Genomic DNA, 23,660 nt, shown 5'->3' with positions numbered 1-23,660 from the left:
TGACTTTAAGCATCACACTGGGCAGGCAGAGGAAGCCAGGTGATGGCACTGAGGACCATCCAGGGATTGGCTCAGTGAGCATCCTGCTCGATGCTCCCGCCGCCTTCACTGCCCCATGCTGTCACCCTGTCCTGGCTCCGGAGGCCACTCTGAGGTCCTGGGCAGACCACACTGTCCTCTGCAGCTCAGCCAGCTGGCCGGGGATCCCTCCTGACGTGTACTGAGACACTCCAGACAACCCAACTTTCTTCTCCAAGGGTCCCCTCTGGGCCTGGGTCTGGAATAGGAAGGCTAGCGAGGGGGCAGCAAAGTAGACTGAGGCTGGGTCTACTGCCAGGAGCATGCGGGGGCTTATCCCGGGTTTTCCAGCCATCCTGTTGGTCAGCAAACTGTGGGCAGCCCGACTCCAACTCGGAACAGTGTGTGGGGAGCTGCAGGAGCGGGGGTGCTGGAGGAGGGTAGATGGGGTTCCGAGAGAGAGACAGAAGATGAGAGGCGGAAAGAGGCAAGGAAGAAGGTGGGAGGGAAATAGAGAGGAAGGGAGTGAGAAAGCAAAGAGAAGACAATGAAAAGGAGAAGAAGAACTCCCACACAGGAGAAGGAGAACAAGAAGGAAGCTGCTTCTTGTGGGTCCACCTCAATGCCGGGTGGAGACAGAGTGTGGGGCTGGGGTTCTCGGCACCACCTGCTTCCATCACTGGCAGGGGCAGCTGAGGAAAGAAGACCAGGCCCTCAGCTGTCCTGAGTGAGGAGCAAGCTCCCTTGGCCTCTCCCCGACGCCCCCCGAGAGGCGCGTGGGCTCGGGGAAGCCGGGGTTCAGGCCCTCTTCTCCAACCCGGGGCAGCTGTCAGCACCCACATAAGGCCCTTTGCTTGGCTTCCCCCACAACCACCACTGTCCCCGGTGTGGAAAACAGCATCCACAGCTGAGTCACACAGACCAAGGTCTTTTGGGGGTGGGGGGCTCCTCTATAGAAGGCCTGTTACAAATCCACGGTGCAGACGAACACAGCCCCTTGGAAATCAATGTCCTAGGCAGGCTGAGGACGTGCAGCCAGAGCTCCAGGCCGGTGGGGCCCCGGCAAGAAGCGTGTCTGGGAACTGACTACTCGCTTCTCTCCTCTGCGGGGCCACCCACGCTATCCTGGGTCAGGCAATGCTGACCCATTTGGTACCAGCCAAACAGAGTACGGAAATAAAAATGAAAACAAATAAAACAAGAACATAGATCTCCAGCTTGCAAATGTAGTCATCCCATGTGGTCTGGCATCAAACACAGTTCGTGTTGGGGTCCCTGCTAAAGCGGATATTCTGTCCTGTGGCTTTGTTTCTAGAAGTACAGACTACCAGGCAGGGACTAGATGACCACTCAAAGCAGTGCTGCTGTGTGTCCCGAGCACCCGGAGAGCAGAGGGAGGACACGGAGGCCAGGACGGTGGAGGCAGGCTCGGGCTGGGCTGGGGATGGCTGCCCTGTGGGCCAGGTGATTCGGACTGCCTCAGAAGCTTGAGAGGCATTGACTCAGAGTAGGACTGAGTTTAGCAAGGCTTCAGAATCAAGCGAGGTGGTTTCAGAGCCGCTGAACGAGCTCAGGCCTCATAAGCTGGAAGGATTTCTGGGTCAGCCTCGGGGACAAGGCTTCCCCAGACCCAGGTACCCGGGGCTCCTCGGGCTCCGTGGGCTTCCGCCCCTGGCTCCCAGCCCCGGGCCGGGACCTGCACTTACTGGTGAGGACCTTGAGGGTGAAGGCATTCTTCTGCTGGATGGTGTGCGTGAAGTGGAAGCGCGCGTTGCAGCTGTAGTCTGTCTGCATGTCCTGCAGCATCACGTTAGAGAAATACAGGTCGCCGTTATGGCCCTGAGAGACGCGCTTGTCTTGAGTGATGGGCTCCATGGCTGTAAGGAAGCAGAGGCACAGATGGAGATTAGCGGTCACAGTAACAGGAGTGACGGTCGTGATTGGTCTGGTGACTGAGCACCAACAGAGGGCCGGGTGGGGCCAGGAGTAGAACATGATTTCCTCTCATCCTCTCAACTCTGAAGGAGGGCTTATTCCCATTTTACAGATAAGAAAGCAGTGGATTTAACTTGTCCTGGGTTGCAAAAGCAGTGAGAGAACAGGAGGATTTAGATTCGGACCCGCCTGCCCACCACGCCCATGCTCCGGGACCAGACTTTTCTAGCTCCTGTTCGCATCACACAAGCTCCGACTGGCCCTGAACCAGAGGGAGGGAACACAATCCTTCAGATGCTCCCCAAGTCAGGAGTCAAATTCACTTGTTTTCTTTTTTAAGCCCTCACTCCCACCAGGAAAGGGAAAAGCACTGCCAATTATAATTGTAAGATACATACTAATCAATGATGCACACCATCAATTTTAGGACGCTTTCTACTTTTAGAGATGTTAAAAGATGAAAATGGTGTTTTTTAGAATTAATGACATCATGGGAGTGGCAGTGGATGCAGACTACATTATCTACGATTTTTGAAGCATCAGATGTCAATTCAAATGACCACGTCTGCAGGTTATTCGACTTGTAAAAGCATATTTGGCAGGCTGACTATTCATTGCTAACTCCTTCCCATCCCCCACAATGGTTTATTAAGTCACCATTTCATAAAGTGCAAAGTTAATGATGCCATCTTTCTAATGAGGGGCTGGGCAGTTCTTCAAATGACTTATTATCAAAGATGTCCTGCAGGCCTACTGTGTGCCAGGCACTGTGCCCGGGATTGGTGAAAGAGAAATGAGTAAGACAGTTCCTGCCCTCAAGGAGCCTTTGGCCTAGAAGAGGCGGTAGATAAAGAAATCGTTGCTATGCAGTGTGGTGAATGGGAAGGGGATGAGCTGAGAGGAGGAGCACCGAGTCCCTGCCAGGGGGCCTTGAGCTCTACGTTGGAGGCTTCATGACACCAGGCAGAAGAGACAGGGGCCCTAGGAGGTTTCCAAGCAGCAGGAACAGTGGGTGCTAAAAGTTAAGAGCACGCAGCCGGGGCAGGGGTAGGAGAAAGGCCAGGGAGGCAGAGGGAACTAGATCAGGAAGGGAAAGGAGTGTGGACTTTGTCCGAGGTGATGGAGGAGCCAGTAAACGGCGGGGAGCATATGAATGAAACGATCAGATGTATGTTTTTAGAAAGACCGGGGAGACCAGTTATGGATGATTACTGCCACCTAGGGAAAAGCTGATGGTGGCCTACACTGGGGAGATGCCAGTGATGATGGAAAGAGGAGGGGCATGAGATCTGCTCAGGACGCAGCATGGACATAAGCTGGTGACAGGTGTGATGCAGGGACGAGAGAGTCTGAAGAGTTAGCAAATCAACCAACATTCCAGCCTGTGGCCAGGCAGCCCTTCCCTCGCACTTGCACTGAGATGACAAAGAGAGAGACAATGGGTGAGCACAAAGCCGCACTCTCTCTGCAAAACAGCTCACAACCCTGCCTCTTTTGGAAACAGGCTGGTAAAAACTCAGGGATAGACGGATGATTGATGCTAAGCAGCAGGCAGATCTATAGATTGACCGATGGATGGATAGACCAGAGGTGGGGGTGGGGGCGGGGGGCAGGTATGGAGGAGGGGGAGGGGAAGCCAGGAATACACAGACAGCTAGCAATGCTCTAGGCCCCTTTATAACACGCCCCCATTTACTTTAATTGAAAACAGGAAGAAACTGAGGTCCAGAGTGGTTAAATTAATCTCCAAATGTCCAAAATGAAACAGGACAAGCTCTCAGTGATGATACTCTGTCCCCCTGCTACAAACATCCTGTCTCCCTGTCGCTCCTTCATCAAAGGTTTCATTCCTGTGCCCCTCTGTCCTAGAAAGGCAGCACTTAGTAAATCCAGACGGACCAAAGATTGAAAGGAGGCTTGGTGTCAACCTGCCTTCCTCCTCTTTTCTTTTCTCTTCCTCTTCTTCTTCATCATCACAAATATTACTCAGCACTTATTGCGCGTCTGGTTCTGTTATAAGCACTTTGGATGTATTAACTCTTTGATCCTTACAATGATCCTATTAGATAAGTACAATTATTAGCCCTATTTTTTTCCAGAAAAGCAAACTGAGGCCCAGAGATGTTAAACAACTTGCTCAGGATCACACAGCTAAGAGCAGCTGGGCTAGGAAATGAGCCTGAGCCACCTCTCGATGTGTTCTCAGCCATGTGGCCCCATTACACCTGCTTCTCACAAGTCAACGTCTTCCAACCTTGGGCAAGGCCCTCCTAACTAGTACACCGGCCCCACTCCCTAAGATGAAAGCAGAAATCGAACACCGGGCCCCCAAGACTTACAGCTGCTCATCCAGAAGATGACTGGGGATGGAAGTCCGGGCGGGGGGTTGCACTGGAGCGTCAAGGGAGCGCCTTCTTGAACCACGACAGGGTCTAGGTTTTCCTTGGGCCACAGGGGAGACTCTGGGGAGAATCAGACGGAAGATCATGAAGTGAGGGTGATGGAGGGCAAGGAGCAAGGAGCTCGGCTACAGGCAGGCATACAAGGAGGAAAGGCAGAAGGGCAAACAAGAGAACAAGGGAGCGGGCGGAGAGGGCCCGTGAGTCAGGCCAGGTGCGGCAAGAGAGGAGAGGCCTTCTGTCTAAAGAGATACACCTCTCCAAAGGCTCCTCTCCTTCCTCTCCTCCCGTGCCCAGAGTGCCAGTGCAGTTGTTCAAGACTCTGGCTTGGAAGCCTCCTTTCCAAGGAATCTTTTTGAGCAGGGCGAGGTGTACTCCTGCTCAGGGGCAGGAAAGCAAGCAGGTTATGCAGGGCACCAAGGCACTCATTGGCCAAGGACAGGGGTGGCCCTTCTGGAATGATCCTCCATGCCCCCCCGCCCCATGCACCCAGGAGCAAGGCATGCCAGTCCCACCGTGTGCTACTCACTGGACACCTGCAGACGGATCCTATTGGATAAGGCTGTGCCAAATTTGTTGCGGGCGAAGCACTGGTATTCCCCCTCATATTCCTCGGGCCGCCCCCCACTGCGGAAGTCGATCACCAGGGTCCCAGATCGCCTCCTCATTGACACTCGGGGGTCCTTGGCAATGTTGAAGAACCTGCTGTTTCGAGTCCAGTGGAAGCTGTGGGCAGCGGGGGGGAGGGGGGAGAAGCAGGGGCAATAAGGAGGAACACGGTGGGCTCTGGGTTCCAGGCAAGAACCTCAGGGCCCTGGTCCCTGGCCCAGTCCCATAACCACACCTCCATACCACCCTGGTTAAGTGGCAGAACTGGCTGGGAAGCTGGATAAAATGCAGAGTCCCAGGTCACAGCCACAGGTGAAAGGTGTAACTCTGGGGGCAGGCTCCTGACATTAGAGCTCTTACCCAGCAAAGGCTGGGAGTCATGGCTGTGAGAGGTACCCAAATAGCCACTGGGGGTTTATGTTCTTTGCAGGAGCAGGCAGGGACTTTGAGTTTTTTAAAAATCCGGAGTCAGCTGCAGCCTCCCCCGCAGGGCATCTCAACCTCCGACTACGAATGCAAACCCAAATTCATATTTCACCTGAGCCAAGCACATTAGGGAGTTAGCTCTGGTCCTCCTGTCTCCTTGTTTGAGAGCTGACTCTAAAGCCAAAGGGCAAGGGCTCAGGTTATCTGTGCCCTGCTCAGCGGGTGCAGAGTATAAAGCAGTGGCCGCACTTTATAGCCCAGGAGGGGCAGCTTGGAAAGAACCAGCAGCCTTCAAAAGATCCCAGAGGTGAAGAGACTAGAATCTCCCTTTGCTTCTGGGGGTGGGGGATACATCTGCAGCGGCCCAGGACATAACCTTAAAAGAAGCCGGAGCAGTAGTGGCTGCTCAGTGTCATGAGAGAGGCCCTGCTTGTTCTCAGGCTCATGCAAACTGGGTGGGGGGTGGGCAGAAGGAGGCTACACACACCCGAGGTTCCGCCCTGCCTCGTTTCTCCTGACACATGCCCAGCATGGGGTCCTGTCATGTCTGGTCTGAACGGTCCAGCCTGTGGATGCTGCTTTGAAGGTGGGGGACAAATAGCAGAACAATCTCTAGATCTCCAGTGTCTTTTGTTTGGTAGAAACAAACTGGCCTGGGGTGGGGGGCGGGGGGGCTGCCGTCAGAGGTCTGGGTTTAAATCCAGGCTCTGCCCCCTTTCAAGCTGGGTGACCTTGGCAAAAGTACATAATATCTCTGTGCTTCCATTTCACTTCCTCTTCACGAGGACATGGGTCCGTCTGTGAAGGGCAGCGAGGTGCTCTCACGAGACAGTGAGGAGCAACGCTGAACTCAGCCTACACGCTGCAGGCCTTCAGCTCTTGTCCGCTGACGCCTCATTTGATGCTGATGTGCTCAGGATGGAAGACTCAAGTTAGCCAGCAGGAGGAACTTCCTATAAGCTAGGCATGGGGTGGGGGGATGTTGGGGACATAAGGCATTGGAAAGAATGTGTGACACCGACAGTCAGAAAACTTAATATCTAGTCCTGGCTTCGTGGTGTGACCTTAAGCCACTTAAGATTTCTGGATCCCAGTCTCCTCATCAGCTAAACGTCTTAGTTCTCTGAATTGTACTTTCCACCAGGTAGGTATCCAAGAGATGTCTGCTGGATAATTTTAATTTTCCAGCTGCTTCAACTATGCTCAGAGCCAGGGCCAGGACGTGGTTTCAATACCTCTTCAATATCCACACTCTTTGCAGGGGTGGGTGGGGGGCTTGGATTTACCTGCCAGTGCACTCACCTGGGGGCAGGGTTCCCCTTTGCTTCACACTCAATCAAGATGTTATCGCGGGGATCCACGATGTGGTCCTTCACTGACTGCTTGGTGATGGTTGGGGGCTGGGATACTGCAACAGCACAAACAGGGGGTGGTCAGGGCTTCGGGGCCCTGGCTTGGGGAATGGCTGAAATGAAGAGCTTCAGGAGCCACGTGTCAAGCAGGCAAGCAGGGGGTGGGCAGTGCCCCATGCCAGGGACCCAGCTCCTTAAACCAGGCCGCAGGAAAGGGGTTTATGTTAAGGACTGAGCATAAGAAGAATCCCTTTAAGATCTCATGGAATCCCTATGAGAAACTTCTGTTTTACCCATTCTTCTATCCCAATGCTTAGTAAATGCTTAGTGCACAAGAGTTCTTGAGATACATTTATTGAATGGATCAAGGAACACAAAGCAGCTAGCTTTCCAGAACCCAGTGGCCAGGATGGTTCTGAGCCCTGGAGAGTCAAAGGATGGCCAAACTGCGGTGAGGCTGGAGCGCAGAGGCTTACGTCCCCAGGGACTTGTCTGCATGCCGAAGAGCCAGCTCCTCTCACTCTTGGCCCCCACCTCCGATGTTCATGGTGCTCCTGTGCCGGCCACCAGAGCATGGGGAGCCGCGGCCCTTCTTACCCACCTGCTCTTCTGCCGTTCCCAGCAACAGGATGCTCGGGGTGGCCGCTTCCCTTCCCGTGTGGCAAGGGGCCGCACTACAGGGGATCCGGGGTCAAGAAGCCCCAGCAGGCAGGGTGGAGAGGTGGTTAATCCCCCCCTCCCCGTATCTCCTCACTTGGACTTCTCCCGCCCCTCCTTGCTGCCCTCCTACCTCCCAGAGGCACGAGTGCAGAGAGGTGCCCGGGGAACTTACGCTCATTCTGAATGCTTGCTGTTAGTTCCGGTGGGTTAGCATTGCGAGGGGAGAAAAGAAGACATTGGTTATAGGTTATCGCATATGACTACTCGCCCGGGTTGCTGACGCCCCAGCCTGCGGGGAGGACGCTGAGGCTGGCCTGGGCAGGGTGCGGTGCCTGGGCTCTCTGGTCCCGGCGGCAGAGCTCAGTGGGACAGCCACACAGAGGGGGGACAGACCCAGCGAGTGCTTTGTGGAGGAGGTGACACCTCCACAGGGAGCTCAAACCACGCAGCTGAGCAGAAAGACCAGCCTCTGACCAAATGATGTCACCAAGGGAAGTCCAAATATCAAAAGTGACAAGGCTGCTTGAAAGAGACTGGGCTCTGAAGATGCTGCCCATCCTTCTAGATGCTATTGAGGAAAGTGGGCTCCCTGGCCAGAGGTGTGGGGCTGAGAAGCCTGGGTGGCAGCAGCTCTGAACCAGGGCTTCAGAGCAAAGCCCCAAGGGCCCCAAGCATGGTCCACAGGCTTTACTCCTCCCACCGCACCTTCCTCTCTGTCACACATGCAAGCACCTTCTTGCCTACCCTTTGGAAAATTCTAGGGACCGATGAATCACTGTGGCTCTGCTCATGGCAGAAGTACATTGCCCTACAGAAATCCTTCTTCCAAACAACTGCAGGGATGAAGCGAAGCCCACCACTCCTTTCTGCACTTTTTACGGAAGAGATAAAGAGGCAGGTAGCACAAATCTCCCCCATCCCTCACCTGAGACGTGCACGGGCCTGTGCACAGGTATGAGCCTATTTGAGGTCGGGCTTCTCAAACTCTGACAAGTATTATGAATCACCTGAGGGGCGGGTCTAGTTAGAATGCAGGTTCTAACTGAGCAGATCCTGCATTTCTTTTTTTTTAAAGATTTTATTTATTTATTTGACAGAGAGAGACACAGCGAGAGAGGGAATACAAGCAGGGGGAATGGGAGAGGGAGAAGCAGGCTTCCCGCGGAGCAGGGAGCCCGATGCGGGGCTCGATCCCAGGACCCTGGGATCATGACCTGAGCCGAAGGCAGACGCCTAACGACTGAGCCACCCAGGCGCCCCATGATCCTGCATTTCTGACAAGCAGCCAGGTGGTGCTGATGCTGGTGGTCTGGGTACCACGCTTCACACAGCAAGACTTTCGATGGTAATGAACTTTCTGGGAAGGGCGGCCTTGGTTTAAAATTTGCAGAAAAGAGAACAAGTGTTTCTGTAACTTTGTAAGAGGCCTTTTCTTTATGGCTGTAGCATGAAGTCATATGCCAAGCTTCTTCCACGTTGGCGCTGATGTCAGGGACGTGTTGGTATCGCAGGCTGACTTTTTCAGGGGAAAGCAGAGGCTGCGGGTGAGCCCAGGTGACCCCGAAGCTTCCTGACTCAGCCACCACGAGATGGCTGAGGAGATGGAAGAGGAGCTTAGGGGCCCAGAGAGGGGGCAGCGTGGAGAAGGCAGAGTTAAGGCAGGACCAAGAGGTGCTGGAAGAATCCCAAAAGAGAAGATAGACATCAGGGAGGAGAGGCTGAGTGTGGCAGGAAGGGGTCCCCTGCTATGCACACTGCAGTAAGTAAAAGTCTTGAGTAAGACACACTAAAAGGTCCAGAATAATTCTTTCAAGTGGGCCAGGGTTGTGTGGCCTGCTGGGGCACCGAAAAGTAATTTTATCTGCTTTACCATTTGCCTGGGTGCAGCCTTGGCAGGAAACAAAAAGAAATGAAAAGTCCTTGGGAAAAGCAGAAATCTGTGGTTTCTGAACACATGCTCCCTGGAGATCCCCACAGTGGCATCTTCACCCATATAAGATTTTCCTGCCAGGGGCCCAAGAAAGGTTAATTCTGGAAAGCCAGTGTAGTTGGGCCTGGAGGGCAGGTGGGGAGAAGGGGCCATTTTCAGGAGAAGCAGGGCTGACACTGACCTACTCCTTTGGACCACCAACCCAGGCCTGCGGTTTCTTCATCTCAAGACAGAGTTGATGCTTCTTGGGTCCCCACGCACAGTGGAGGGCTCTGACCTTGCCCTGGCCGAGGCTCTATTTTGCCCACATGGCCTTCAAGCCTCTCTTATAAAATCAAGGGCTGGCTCAATGGAAAGAGTCCTAGACATTATCCAGGGAATCTCAGATTCTTGGAAGGGAAGTCACTCGGTTAAGGTCACATAGTAAATTTGCTGCAGAACTGGAATGAGAACCAGCTCTCCTGTAGTCTGGTCCAGAGCTCTTTTTACAAATCTATCCTCGGCCAGAGAGGTGGGTTGGCCAGGTGGGGCCCCAGCACGCTCTTCTCCTTGACATTCCGGACAAAGGTGAGTAAGGGGGGAGACCATGGGGGAGTGGAGACTCTCAGAGCTGGCCAGATGCTGTCCCCAACCCCACGATGAAATCAGGCCAGGGGCCTTTTGAGAGTCTACTTCCCTAAAGAGGTCATGACATCTGCAACCACCATTGTGTCACCAAGGAATTTATTACAGAGACACAACCAACCCAGAAGACAAGCCAGCGCAGGGAGATGACAGTGAGGACCGCCTGCTTGGGGATGAGGGCAACCTACCTTGTCTCGTGACACCCCGCAAGCCCCATGTCATGCCACCTGCCCTTCTCCCCATCTACAAAACTTACTGCTGATGTCAAGTGGAAAATGAGTCTGCTCTTGTGGCTTCCGAGGGGGAGGGAAAAATCTTCCAACGAGCTCTGCAGTGGGTGAGGCAGAGGCCTGCCCCGTCTGTAAGGTTTCTGTATGCCTGCATGTCTTCTCTTTCCCTGGCTGATATCCACAGCCCCTGGCACCTGGCCCTGGAGGATGGAGTGTGTGTGTGTGTGTGTGTGTGTGTGTGTGTGTGTGTGTTGAGGTCATCTTGCAGCACTACTTGGGATGACAGTGAGGACGAAATGTGTCTTCTCTGTACATTGCCCTACAGAAATCCTTCTTCCAAACAACTGCAGGGATGAAGCGGAGCCCACTTAGGAGAAAAATGTTCCTAGGAGAAAAATGCCGAGTCCCTCGATGTGGGGAGGGGGGCAGGGGGGCGAGCTGCCAGCAGACTCACTTTTTGGCAGACCCGCTCTTGTTGATGAGGCGACCCTTTGCTTTCTTCAAAGGTCATGTTGTTCTCCTTGGGGCGGGCGGGGGGGTGGGTGTGTGTGACTCTGTTGGCCGAGCAGTAGGGGCTGGAGGCTGGTGTTTCAATGAGGGATTGTGTCGCAGCCTGGGGCTGTTCCAGGAAGCCCGCGGGGCCCAAACTCCCCAGAGCAGAAGCAATGCCCCGGTCCTCAAGGCACAGATACTGCCCCCTGAAGGGGCAGGCGAGCGGAAGGGCGCCCCTGACAGGGCAGTCTCCAGCCTCCAGCCTCAGCCCCCTCAGCCGCTCCCGGGCAACACATACAGAAAGCTTTGAGTGCCTGATCTTCACTTGCCCCATACCTGGGCGATCGCAAATAATGCTGCAGGGAACACGGGGTATAGGTATCTCTCTTGCCTTTTGTGACAACATGGGTAGGCCTTGAGGACCTCATGCTAAGTGAAATTAAGTCAGAGAAAGCTCTGGTATGTTCTCATTATATGTAGAATCTAAAAAAGTCAAACTCAAAGAAACAGAGTGGAATGCTGGTTGTCAGGGCTGGGGCGTGGGGGGAGGCGGGGAGATGCTGGTGAAGGGGTACAAACGTCCAGCTATAAGATGGACATGTTCTGGGGGCTGAATGCCCAGATGGCAACTATAATTAACATACTGTACCATACACTTGAGAGTTGTTTCGAGAGTAGATCTTCCAAGCTCTCGCCGCACACACACAAGGTAATTATGGGAGGGGATGGACGGGTAAACGAACCCATGTGGCAATCATTTCATAATATATACGTGTAGCAAATCACCCAGCTGTCCGCCTTACACTTACATAGGTTGTATATCAATAAATACCTCAGTAACTCTGAAGGGGAAAGGAAAAAGAATGTGTGATCTTTCCCCAGCCCATCCTCCTGGGCCTCAGCCCAGGGTAAGAGGGAAGGATGGGCTCAGGTAACTTGGGGGTAGGGTGCCTGTCATGCTTGGCCCAGCAGGAGGGGAAAAGCTGGCTGAAGAGGACCTGGGTCCCCTCTGAAGGGCTGGCCTTCTCTTGTCGTGCGTTCAGCTGTAGCAGACTCGTTCTGGAGAGGTCGCCATGGTCACTGTGCCTGCAGCCACCTCAGATCACTTCCTCCGGGAAGCCCGCAAGGGTTTCCTGCTGTGACAGAGCCGGGGCACCAGACACAGTGTCACAAAAGGATCCCCTTCCTCATTCAGAGAGGGGCTGTGGTCATGCGCCGGCCCTACCACTTAGGTGCTGGAGAGTGTACGTCCACTTTCTAACCTGTCAGCAAAGGATTCACTGGGAGAATCCCAGGAGATGCTCCTAAAGCACTTAGCTCTCGGCCGGGCGCACAGCAGCTGCTACCCTGGTGAGTTCCAAGAACTAAAAGAAGGCGGGATTACCGGAGGTCGGGGTGAGGTGTGTCGAGTGCCAACCTGGTGGCAGGTCAAGAGACCCGGGATCTATTCATGAATCCAATTAGCAATAATCACGCCTCGGATAAACCTCATTGGCTACGATACTGCCACTGCGCAAAGCTGTCTATTCATGAATCCAGCACCCGTTTGCTGTGTCGGGTCTCCGTGTCCTTGACGACAATTCCAGAAGCGGGGACTCTCCGGGGCCCTCCCTCCTCATGGACACTGAGGAGATGGGGAGATGGTGCTGGGGAGGTCAGGGCACCTGCAGCTCTCTGCCCCACACGCGGTACTTTGGAGACACCCACTGCTGGGTCACCTGCCCACGGCTCCAATAGCGCTTTAGAAATCCAGATTCCTAACATAGAGGTCAAAGCCATCTATTTATAAGTTCATCTTGGAGGAACCCCTCACCCACTAGCCCCAGGGACCAAAGTGGCAGGTGAATGAGTGAGGAGAAGCAGCAGAAGAGAAATGAGCCTTCACCACTTCCTTGATAACCCAATTTCCTCGGCACACCCTCTCCTCTCCAGGGACATGGCCTTATCGTGCTCCTTATTAGATTGTCTGCCTGGGATTGTTAATGAGACACTCTTCTTTGAGTTAGCAGTGCAGATGGTCTCTATGGGAACAGTTCCTTTCACGACACCCCCCTCCCACTGAATACACACACACACACACACATACACATGCGTACACATACACACACAGGGCTATTGGGAGGGCAGCAGGGGCCTTGCCCATCTTGCTTCTGGGTCCAACTTATAGTTTCTGCTAGTCTTCTCTTACCCAGAAGTGCCTACTCCTCTGGGCAGCTATTACTGGTAGGGTTGGGTGGGAGGGGGCTGAAGTATGTACAACTCTTCTCCAAGCTGGGCTAACTCCAGGCCCCAGGCCCTGGCTTAGGAGAGCTCAGTGGGCACTCCTTGGAGGCTGTATCACTCTCCCAACCCTCCCCAGACATCTGTCACCTGGATAGAGCCCAAGTCAGGGTTGGCATCATGTGGGTCCCATCTATTTCTGGAAGCAGGGAACAGGTGACAGAGGTGGTATGCCCACATCAGAGCACTGGAATGCCAAGACATTCTGATGGAAGGGCCAGAATTGTGGCAAAGGTGGTACACATCTAAATGCGGGTCAAAGGAACGGGGCTGCCAGTCCATGGGCCCCTTCTGAACATAACAACAGATATGGCTGCTAGAGATGGGGCTATTAGGTCAGCATCCAAAGCCCCTTGCCTGATGATTCTGATGGCCAAATAACACCCCCACCGTGGGACATAGAATGACACAGGTTTTACTTCCCAACTTTGCCATGGGAGAGCTGAAAACAAACACAAGAAATCAGCTCCTGGTTTTCCCACAGTGGCATTATAATGGAGCTCTATTTTAATGTTTCATTTAGCCCTGGTCTTTTGCAGAATAATTCCCTTCCGCAACCATCCCCAGGCCATCCATCCTGATTCAGTCCAGCCAAGACAGCCCAAGGGTCCAGCTCAGATATTAGAAAGGCAAGTAACTATCCACTACACTGGGTCCTTGGAAGCTCCACATCGATGGGCAAGTCAAGACCGCAGAGGGCCGTGGGAGGGGAGTGGAGGGAAGAACTCCTGAGTGACACACAGACTTGCAAACCCTGCCACCTCCGGTCCCGCTCAGCAGGCTCCAGACAGCGCAAGCCTCAGCTCAGCCACAGTCCTCAGAGATCGTGCTACACGATTCGTCTCACGGTCCCAAACACAAGCCTGCCGGCCTCCATCCAGAATCCACCGCTACCCCGCTCTCCAGCCTCTTCGAAAGCTGATCTTAACTCCCCCCTGACCATCCCTCCCCTCCAACTCCTCTGCCCCAAATCAGGAGAATTAAAGAAGAGGATGGAGCAGGACTCACGATCCATAGGAATCTCGATGGCCCCAGTGAGGCTGAGGAGGCAGAGCAGGATGGCTGTGTGGACCCAGGGCGGCGGCTGCTGCCTGGCCATCCTCAGCACGGGGCCCCGCTCCCTGCTCCCCGGCCTGCAGGGTCTTGCTGCCTCCAGCCGCTCTACCTGGGCCTCCCGGACAGAGCTCAGCTGTGGAAAGAAATACAATGCCAAGTGAGTTTTTCTTGAACTTGCGGTTTGTTCTAGCAACCCTACAGGGCCTGAAGAACTCAAGGGTTTGGTTCTTAAATAAGGTTTCTTAACCTTGTGAACATTTGAAAAAAGTATGGCTAATAGGATGTTGCAAAAATAAAATACTAAAAAAAGAGGCAGATGTTCTTAAATAAGGTTTCTTAACCTTGTGCTATTGACATTTGGGACCCACAACTCTTTGTGTGGGCAACGATCTTGGGTATTGCAGGATGCTTAGCAGCATCCCTGGCCTCTATCCACGAGATGCCAGTGGAGCCCATTCCCGCCCCCGGGCAAAAATGTCTTCAGACATTGCCAACTGTCCCCTGGAGGACAAAACCACTCCCAGTTGAGAACCACTGTTCTAGAAGGAAGGGCAACTCTGCATGGAAGAGTCATGAAAAAACACTGTCCCACCAGCACCTAGAGGATGCCATGCACTGGGCCAGTAAGCAACACACCAATCTCATAGCTTCTCTGAACCCTATGTATTGTGTGGGGTTAGATGAAAGCTGGCTGCTTAAAGGACTTTTTTTAAAAAATGGATTTCTGCAGATATTTTGTGCAGCAAAGATACAGTGGTCCTGGATGCTGTCCCTTTAGAGATAATGGGCAATGCTGAGACTATGACCCAGAAGAAGGGGAGTCCAGCAGGTTGGTAGAATGAGAGATATTATGACAGCCCAATGTTCACATTCTCAAGCACAACAAATCATTCCAGGCCCTCTAAGGGGAAAGATTAAAAATGACAGTCCAAAGGGCCTAGAATGAGTCTTTAAGAGATAAACCCTTTTCCCCACCTCCTGAGAGAGAATGGCCTATGGGAGGTGGGTGGAGGATGAGTGAAACAGATTAAGGGATTAAGAGTACACTTATACTTATGAGCACTGAGTAATGTCTGGAATTGCTGAATCACTATATTGTACACCTGAAACTAATACAACCCTGTATGTTAACTATGCTTGAAAAAAGAAGAGAGTGGCCTGGGGTAGGCACTGAGATATAGTGCTTTAAGATTGCCACGGGGTCTGAAACGTGGAGTCTTAAAACTGGGTGCAGTGTGCTGTTCTGCCCTGAGGCCGAGTCAAAGAGGGTGGCAGGAGGAGGTTCCCCCAGAATTCTTCTCTTCTGTGTACCCCACCACCATCTCCCATCTATCCTGCCTGAGGCTGTTGGCAAAAGGAGCAGGGCTCCAGGGCTGGCTCCTGGGAGACAAGGTTACCCTTCTGAAGACCTGGAGGATGAGGCACCTCCCCTGGGCTGGGATTCGGATTCCGACTGCAGCAGTTTCTTTCCTGGAAGCTGGGCCCAACAGCAGCCCCCCAGACTCATGTGTATTTCTGGTCTCCATCCACTTGCTTTCCTTCCCACAGCTTCCACCCTGGTTCTGGTCACCATTGTGTCATGACAGTGACCACAACAGCTTCCTGAGGGCTCTCCCCACTTCTACTCTTACCCCTCTGACTCATTCGCCACCATCACCAGAGTTTCCTTCTCTAAAGTGCAGATACAAGTGTGCCGTTCCCCAATGAAACTCACTAGCTCACAGTTGCCAGAGAGCTAAATCCTTCAACGTGGCTCAGATGTCCTCCCGAGCACAGCCCCCTCTGCAATCTTGCCTCCCATCACCCTCTCTCTGTGTTCTGTGTTCCAGCCAACACTGGTCACCTGCCAGGTCCCCTCATGCGTCCTGCTCTGTGACTTCTGTGCAGACTAGCTTCTGTCTAGAACATGCTTTGAATCTGCCCTCTCATGAGGATCTGCCAAGTATGACTTGTGTGCCCCTCGTCTGTACTCCTGAACACCATTTACGACCCCCTCCCCATTATATAGCACTTGTCACTTTTGTTTTAAAGATTTATTTATTTTGGAGAGAGAGAGAGCTCATGAGTGGGCTGGAGGTGCAGAGAGAGAGAATCTCAAGCAGATTCCCTGCTGAGCGTGGAACGTGATGGGGGCTCGAACTCATGACACTGAGATCATGACCTGAGCTGAAATCAAGAGTTGGATGCTTAACTGACTGAGCCACCCAGGCGCCCCAGCATTTGTCACTTTGTATTCATTGTATTCATTCCAAAAGCCACTCGTCTGTATGCCCTATTAAAAAAGGAAGGCACCATAGGGAAGGTGCCTCATCTTGTTTATTCCTAAAATCTAACGTGGTGCTGAAAACACAGCAGGCACTCAAAAGTATCGGATGGATGGATGAAAAATGAGCAAATAAATGGCTGGCCAAATGAAATAAACCACTTGGATCACGTGTTTTTTTTAAAACCTCATGCTTCCCCCAGAAAGCCAGCAGGCAGCTCAGGAGAACACATGGATGGCATACTGTGGAGGCTATCGATTAGTGGAGGAAAAACTCCCTCCCTACCGAGGCACTGCACTTGGGCCAGGGAATCAGTCAGCTGGAAGAGGCTCAGGAGAGTAGAAATCCCCCAAGGAGGAAAATCTCCTGGCTGGACAGTATCACAGGAGGTCCTTGGTTCTTCCTCCCAACCTTCTAAGATGGTCTTTACATGGACTAAAGAAGAGTCTGCTAACTCCTCTCCTTGGATCCGACATCTCCAAAGACCAGACTCAGGTGATCCAGCTGACACCTTAGTGATGAGCGAACTAGCAGGGGAGGAGGTTCAGCATTCCTTCAGAGAGGACAGTGGGGATGGGATGGCTCCTGTCTTGGCATCATGACTGCCACGTTTTGCTCAGGAGCTGCCAAGCTGTAGGAAGTGATGGGCAAGAGAAGGATATCTTGTTCTGGGAATCTTGATGGAAATAAGAAGCCAGAAGCTATTCATTAACTAGAAACACATAGGCAGGGGGAAAAAAAGCCCAATTACTTGGGGTGCTTTTAACTCACAATTTAAAAACACAGTAGAGAACGCATATAGAGATAATCATGTATAGCTGTTTGGCAATTCTCTTCTCTCTGGAACCCAATTTTTCCAATAAAATCTTAAAAGACGAAGAGAATTGAAAGATCATTTAGCTTTATGCAGTCCCCTTACTTTTCAAATGAGGAAACAAGAGCCCAGAAAGGGGAAATGATTTGCTCAATTTGCTGGTTAGCGGCAAGGCCAGGAAAAGAACCCAGATCTCCTGACTCCTCACTTACTTCCCCTGTCTCTCCATATGCAGGAAAGTTCCAGCATAGAGTTGCTATTTAAAAAAGAAAAGTATAGCTTCCTTAAAAAATTAAACATAGACTTATCATATGACCCCTTTATTTCTACTTCTAGATATACGTCCCAAAGAATTAAAAATCAGGACTCAAACAAGTACATGTGCACACATGTTCATTGCAGCATCATTCGCAACAGCAAGAAGGTGGAAACAGCCCAAATGTCCATCAAGAGAGGAATAAATAAGCAATACGGCAGTATGTACATTCCGTGAAATATTATTTGGGCGTGGAAGATAATGAAGTACTACATATGCTGTGATGTGGATGAAACCCAAGAGGGTTATGCTCAATGAGAGAAGCAAAACACAAAAGGTCCCATATAGAATGATCTCATTTATATTCAAGATGCAAAAGGTAAATCCATACAGCCAGGACACAGAGGGGTGCTCACCAGAGGCAGAGGGGAAGGGAGAATGGGGAGCGATGGCTTAATGGGTATGGGGTTTTCTTTTGTGGTGAGGATAATGTTGGGGTGAGAAAGGGATTGCACTGGAGTAATAAGCAATAGTCAATTGAGGTGATGGTTGCATACACTGTGAATGCGCTGAATGCCAGTGAATTGTTCACTATACATTGGTTAACTTTATGATATGTCAATTTTACCTCAATAACAAAGAAATGTAAGCACTGGTGTCTATAAAGGGCTCATACAGATAAAACAGCAGAGGATGAGGGAGGAGGGTTATTCCACATGGGGATAGAGGCACCCTCAGCACCCTGAGCCCGGTCCACTCAGCCTGGAAGATAGGTACATGGCTTGCAATCCTTCCAGTACATTCTCAAGGACCTTCCACCCACATCTAAGGAAGGGGAGTGTCAACTGGTATCTGGGCATGGGGCTTCTAGTGCTGCGCTCAGAGAACCCAATGTGGAGCGAGGAGGGAGATGCCCCACCTGAAGCTACCCCTACATCACCGAGGCTTACAGTTCCCCGATCCTGATAACCAGGTAGAAGAGGCCAAGGGCAGGGATGTCTAACCGAAAACAGTTAAATGCATGCTTCTAACCAAATCTTACTTCTTACACTATCTTGCTGTATGGCCCAGTCACATAATATCTCAGGTTCCTCTCCTGCTAGGAGTAGAGAAGTACATCATCCAGATGCGGGTGCGGGGGTGGGTGGAGTGGTCAGGACCCTTCAAGGGGAATGCCATCTAACTACAGAGCATCCTGGGGAGGAATAAGGAAAATCCCATATCCTGTGAGAGGGCAGATGGGGGCTGCAGAAGAGGGACCATGATGACTGTCTTGGAATGGTGGGAGAGGGTGTGGAATTTTTTTGTTTAGCTCCACGAGGGCAAAACTAGAACCAAATGGGAGAAAGTTCAGAGAGGCAGCTGCTTCTCTGAGATGCAAGGAAGAATAACCTAATAAATATAGCCATCCTACAATACCGTCCATGATAATAAAGACTCTACCTGCACACACTACCAATACGATGTGTTTGAAAGATCCTTTTAAAAAAAAATGTTTTTTAAGATTTTATTTATTTGACAGAGAGAGACACAGCGAGAGAGGGAACACAAGCAGGGGGAGTCGGAGAGGGAGAAGCAGGCTTCCCCCGGAGCAGGGAGCCCGATGCGGGGCTCGATCCCAGGACCCTGGGATCATGACCTGAGCCGAAGGCAGACGCTTAACGACTAAGCCACCCAGGCGCCCCTGAAAGATCCTTTTATATCAGCTTGAACAGGTAAGAGGTGGATTGCAAGGATATAAAATACATTAAAGGGAGGGCGATTGCAGGGGCAGAGAGTGAGGAAAAGAACAAAAATAAAAAAACTGAAAGAGAAATCTTGTGTGGACTAATGGTGTACTATGAACTGGGGAAGAGGATGAACTCAAGTCTTGTATATCTGAAGTTCTCCCCCCGACCCCGCAACCCCTGTGTGAAAAGAGAAGAAAAAAAAGAGAGAGAACAGAGTTATCCAAACATGAAATGTTCTGCCGTGTGAAGTACTGAGCTCACTGTTTCATAAAGAATCCAAATAGCATTCGGTCAGGTGCTGTGATGACAATGTACCCACACAGGAAGGAAATTGGATGCTTATCAGAATCTCCTGGGCGCTACTTAAACACACAGATCCCTGGACCCTCGAACTCCTAAGCAGCGGCCAGACCAGGCCTGCAGATTCAAAAAAACCTTTTTTTGAATTCGAATACCCTTAGAACCTCTATTATCTTACACAGAGATGCTTCATTCACTTACCCAACCTCCCTGAACTGAAGCTTTCAAGTTTCCTAAACTTTAAATTTGCAAGCCTTGTGGGAGATTCGGACTCAAAATGTCTAAGACGGGGACCAGGATGGGTATGTGAGTTGGGTGATAGTCAGCCATCAGTGGGGACTGCTGGACATGACAGCCTCCCTCAGTGAAGTTCGAGAGCATGGACTGTCTGGGTTTGAAGCTGCCCCCCACATACAAGGTGGGGATCATGGGCAAGTCCTGAACCTTCGGAGCTTTGTGTTTCTCATCTGAAAAATGCACACAGTCATATTCCAGAGGGCTTCTGGGATGACTTAACACACAATTCCCACATAGAGCACATGGCAAAGCATGGGGCACAGAGTAAACCTCGGTAAATGTTAGCTGCCGTCACTGAATAGGCTTCGAACTCACAGGGATGAAGGAAGAATCCTGGTTACATACATGAGGTTACTGGTAACAGAGCAGCAAGGAGTAATAATTAGCCACCCCGCATCAGTCTGCTTTCCTATTTTTCCTTCTCTCTGCATCCTGGTTTGCTTTCTTTCCCCAGACTGGGGGGCCCCTGGTGTTGGTACCACAAGCTGTCCCTGGCAGACGGAGGAGAGGCGCACGGCTCCAGCAAGCTGTCATCATGGGGAGCCCCCCACATTCCCGCAGCCCCGCTCTGGGAGGGCTGCGCCAGTGGTCACAACACATCTGTGATGATGAGAGGAAAGACGGATAGTGCTGGAACACGGCTCAGCGGGCAGCCCCACGTCTCCGCGAGCAGAGCCCACCTGGGACTTGTGGGCGGCAGGCAGTGGGCCATTCATTCATTTCACAGACCTGGCAGCAGGGACCGCTTTAGAGAATATACAAGTTCAAGACACAGGGTTTCTCTGCTCTCATGGAGGCTTCTTTCCAGTGAGGAAGACAGGAAATAAATGCTGAACAAAAACAAATTGGGTAGCAATAAGCACAATGAAGAAAACACGATCCGACCCACACAGGGGTGTTGAGAGCAGCCTCATCTGTAATCGCCGCAACGTGGGAGCGACCGAGATGTCCTCCGTCCTTCAGTGGGTGAATGGATACACGTACTGGGGTCCATCCACACAATGGAATACTATTCAGCACTAGGAAGAAATGAGCTATCAAGCCGTGGAAAGACACAGAGGAAAATTAAATGCCTATCACTAAGTGAAAGAAGCCAGTCTGAAGAGGCTACGTACTGTATGATCCCAGCTGAGTGACCTTCTGCAAAAGGCAAAACTATGGAGACAGTAAAAAGATTAGAGGTTGCCAGAGGTTGGGTGGGAGGGAGCGATGAACAGGTGGAGCACAGAGGATTTTTAGGGCAGTGAAACTCTGTATGAGACTCTAATGGTGGGCCCATGTCTTTATACTTTTGTCTAAACCCACAGAATGGACAACCCCGGGAGTGAGCCCTCATGTCAACCATGGACTATGGATGATGATGATGCGTCAGTGTAGGTTCATTAGCTGTTACAAATGCACCCCTCTTGTGGGGATGGTGATGGTGGGAGAGCTGTGTGTGGGGGGGCTGGGGGTAAACGGGAAATCTCTGTACCTTCCACTTAATTTTGCTATGAATCTATAAGTGCTCTCTAAAAAATAAATTCTATTAATAAAAAAGAAAAGAAAAGAAACCACACTAGGGTGATGAGGGAAAGGCAAGTGAATGGTCAAGGCCTCTGTGAGAAAGTGACATTTGACCAAGATCTAAATGGCAAGGAGTAGCCAACTTTGTAAAGATGGGTCAGAAAAACATCCCAAGCCAGGGGAACCGCTTGTGCAAAGACCCTGTGGCAGGAAGCAGAGGGGTAGGTGCAAGGAACTGAAAGAAACCAGCGTGGCCGGAGCCTGGGGGGCACACGGGGAAGAATGGAATAAGTCACGTGAGGGCATACTCACAGAGGGCTCTGAATGCCAAAGCAGGGAATTTATTTTTTTTATAAAGATTTTATTTATTTATTTGACAGAGAGAGACACAGCGAGAGAGGGAACACAAGCAGGGGGAGAGGGAGAGGGAGAAGCAGGCTTCCCGCCGAGCAGGGAGCCCGATGCGGGGCTCGATCCCAGGACCCTGGATCATGACCTGAGCTGAAGGCAGACGCTTAACGACTGAGCCACCCAGGCTCCCCCAAAGCAGGGAATTTAAATTCTATTCTAAGCACGTCAGGAGGTTATCGCAGGGTTCTACATGGTGGGGTATCTGATGATATTTGTTCACAAAGACCACCCTGGCTGCTCTGTGGAGGGTGGCAGGTTGACGGGCAATGGTGGAGGCAGGAAGACCCTTTAGAAGGCTCTGCAGCCTCTGGGGACTTTCTCTAAGGGGGGAGGGCATTTGGGGAGGAGGAGCAGGTGGGGCTCAGCCGCCGCCCTACACTTGACTCTCACCAGGGCTGCCTCAGAGTCCCTGTTTTTACACTGGGTTTTGCCTAAGGTTTTATTTGAAGAAAGGATTCTATTAGTAAAACAAAGAACTGAAAATCCCGGTACAACTGTCTAACTCTCCAAATGCAGAAGCCCTGCACCACAGCAATAATGCATGGGCATGAGAGCCAGGCACACCAGCCAGGAAGAACACACCAGGCTGGGGTGGCAGCCGGACTTGGAAACCCATCCGTCCGGCTTCCCAGCATTAGCATTTTTGCCCTGAGGCCTGGGGGGCTTCTTGGGACTGCTTCATGATCCCCGGTATACCCCAAGTGGGTGGGAGTGGGGGGGTGTCTCCATGTGTCATATGAGGATAATGGAACATTGCAGAAGGCAGAGGGAAGATGTGGGAAGACATGATTCTTCATGCCACTGTTTGTGTTGCTGATGGAGCGTTTGCTGAAGCAAGCCCTAACTGTGGGTTTTTACATTGCATATATGCTCACATTAAAACTTCCCTTTAATTTTTAAGCCGCTTGGAAGTGAGTTTTCTATCACTAGCAACTGACTGTGCTGTCGATCAGAACTGCCCCTGGAAATGTTGGTTGGATGCCTAAGCTTCCCATGGCCTCCACTTTCTGTGTAAGAAATGTCCCTCCCTCCTCCTGTCTGCCTCTGCTGGACCCAGCCCCACCCTTCTGCAGAGACCTGCCCTCGACCACCAGCTATCCGCTTAGCATGCTCCTCAATTTCCAAACTCTTCTCAACTGGCTCCAGGCCTCAGCAGAGAAACGCCTTCAAGTTTCTCTCATAACAAAACCAAAAGAATCTTCTCTGGATCCCACAGCTCCTCTATATATACCTGAACTTTTTCCACCTCCGTCTTGTCTCATGCAAGTTCCTTTGTTTAAAGAGTGGGCTATGGCTTCTGCCTTTACTTACTGAGTTCTCTTTCACTCCTCCAACCAAACTCTGGAACTCTCTCTCCAGACCTCCTATTGGCCCCCCAGTGGCTGACTCCAGAGTTCCCAGTCTTTATCTTGCTAGACCTCTTGGAGGCATCAGCAATTGTCAACCACTCCATCCATCCCTCCTCACCTTCTTCCTCCTTGGCCTCTGAAACAGCACTCCAGAGCTCCTCTTCTTTCTGGCCCTGCCAACCTCCATGGCAGCACTGATCACACTGCTAGATCCTCTCCTTCTGCCTGATGTTCTCTGTGTCTCCGCTGGGGTCCTGTCCCTCTATTTCTATTCTCTGTCTTTGTTGGTGGTACCCACCCGGGTCACCCAAGCGAGACACCTGGGAATCACCCTGAAATCCCAGCTCTTCTCATACCTCACACCAAGCACCGAGAACCTTGGACCATGCCCTCCTGGTGTCTCTCACCCCCACTCCCTTCCCCACACTCCCACTCTCTTACCTTTAATACATGCCATGTCTCATGGACTGCAGCAATAACCTCCCAACTGGTCTCTGTCCAATCCATTTTCCATGTCGCTATTACAGTGATTTTTCTAAACCCCCATCTAATCCTGTCAGTGCTGGTGAAAACCCTTCCATATCACCCCAATCAGTCTATACAATCAGATCCAAACTCCCGAGTGCAGCAAGGCTCTGGGATTTCAGGCTCCTGCGGGGCTCTCGGACCCTACCCAAATGCTGAACGCTCCAAGTGGCATGCCATTTTCTAAGCATGCCACA

The 23,660-nt window shown here is 51.7% G+C and overlaps 1 protein-coding gene and 1 pseudogene across 21 annotated transcripts in view; both read right to left on the bottom strand.

Moving 5' to 3' along the window:
- Nucleotides 1-23,660, bottom strand: part of NFASC (neurofascin) — a 181,278-nt gene that overhangs the window by 59,001 nt on the left and 98,617 nt on the right. For 14 of the 21 annotated variants that reach the window (XM_036075905.2, XM_036075912.2, XM_036075911.2 and 11 more), the window contains 6 exons: nucleotides 13,964-14,144; nucleotides 7,572-7,589; nucleotides 6,690-6,795; nucleotides 4,882-5,078; nucleotides 4,293-4,415; nucleotides 1,725-1,895 (listed from right to left, as the gene is read on the bottom strand). In XM_036075905.2, the coding sequence (XP_035931798.1) occupies nucleotides 1,725-1,895; nucleotides 4,293-4,415; nucleotides 4,882-5,078; nucleotides 6,690-6,795; nucleotides 7,572-7,589; nucleotides 13,964-14,144 (796 nt within the window). The remainder of the gene's footprint in view (nucleotides 1-1,724; nucleotides 1,896-4,292; nucleotides 4,416-4,881; nucleotides 5,079-6,689; nucleotides 6,796-7,571; nucleotides 7,590-13,963; nucleotides 14,145-23,660) is intronic. The other 7 variants (XM_036075907.2, XM_036075920.2, XM_036075921.2 and 4 more) reach the window with 1 other exon arrangement.
- LOC118525275 (U4 spliceosomal RNA) lies at nucleotides 12,130-12,196 on the bottom strand (annotated as a pseudogene).

Source organism: Halichoerus grypus, chromosome 7 (assembly GCF_964656455.1).
Source record: "Halichoerus grypus chromosome 7, mHalGry1.hap1.1, whole genome shotgun sequence".
Lineage (NCBI taxonomy): Eukaryota > Metazoa > Chordata > Mammalia > Carnivora > Phocidae > Halichoerus > Halichoerus grypus.
The sequence above is the reverse complement of the archived record's forward strand: the minus strand, read 5'-3'. Positions and strand labels throughout refer to the sequence as shown.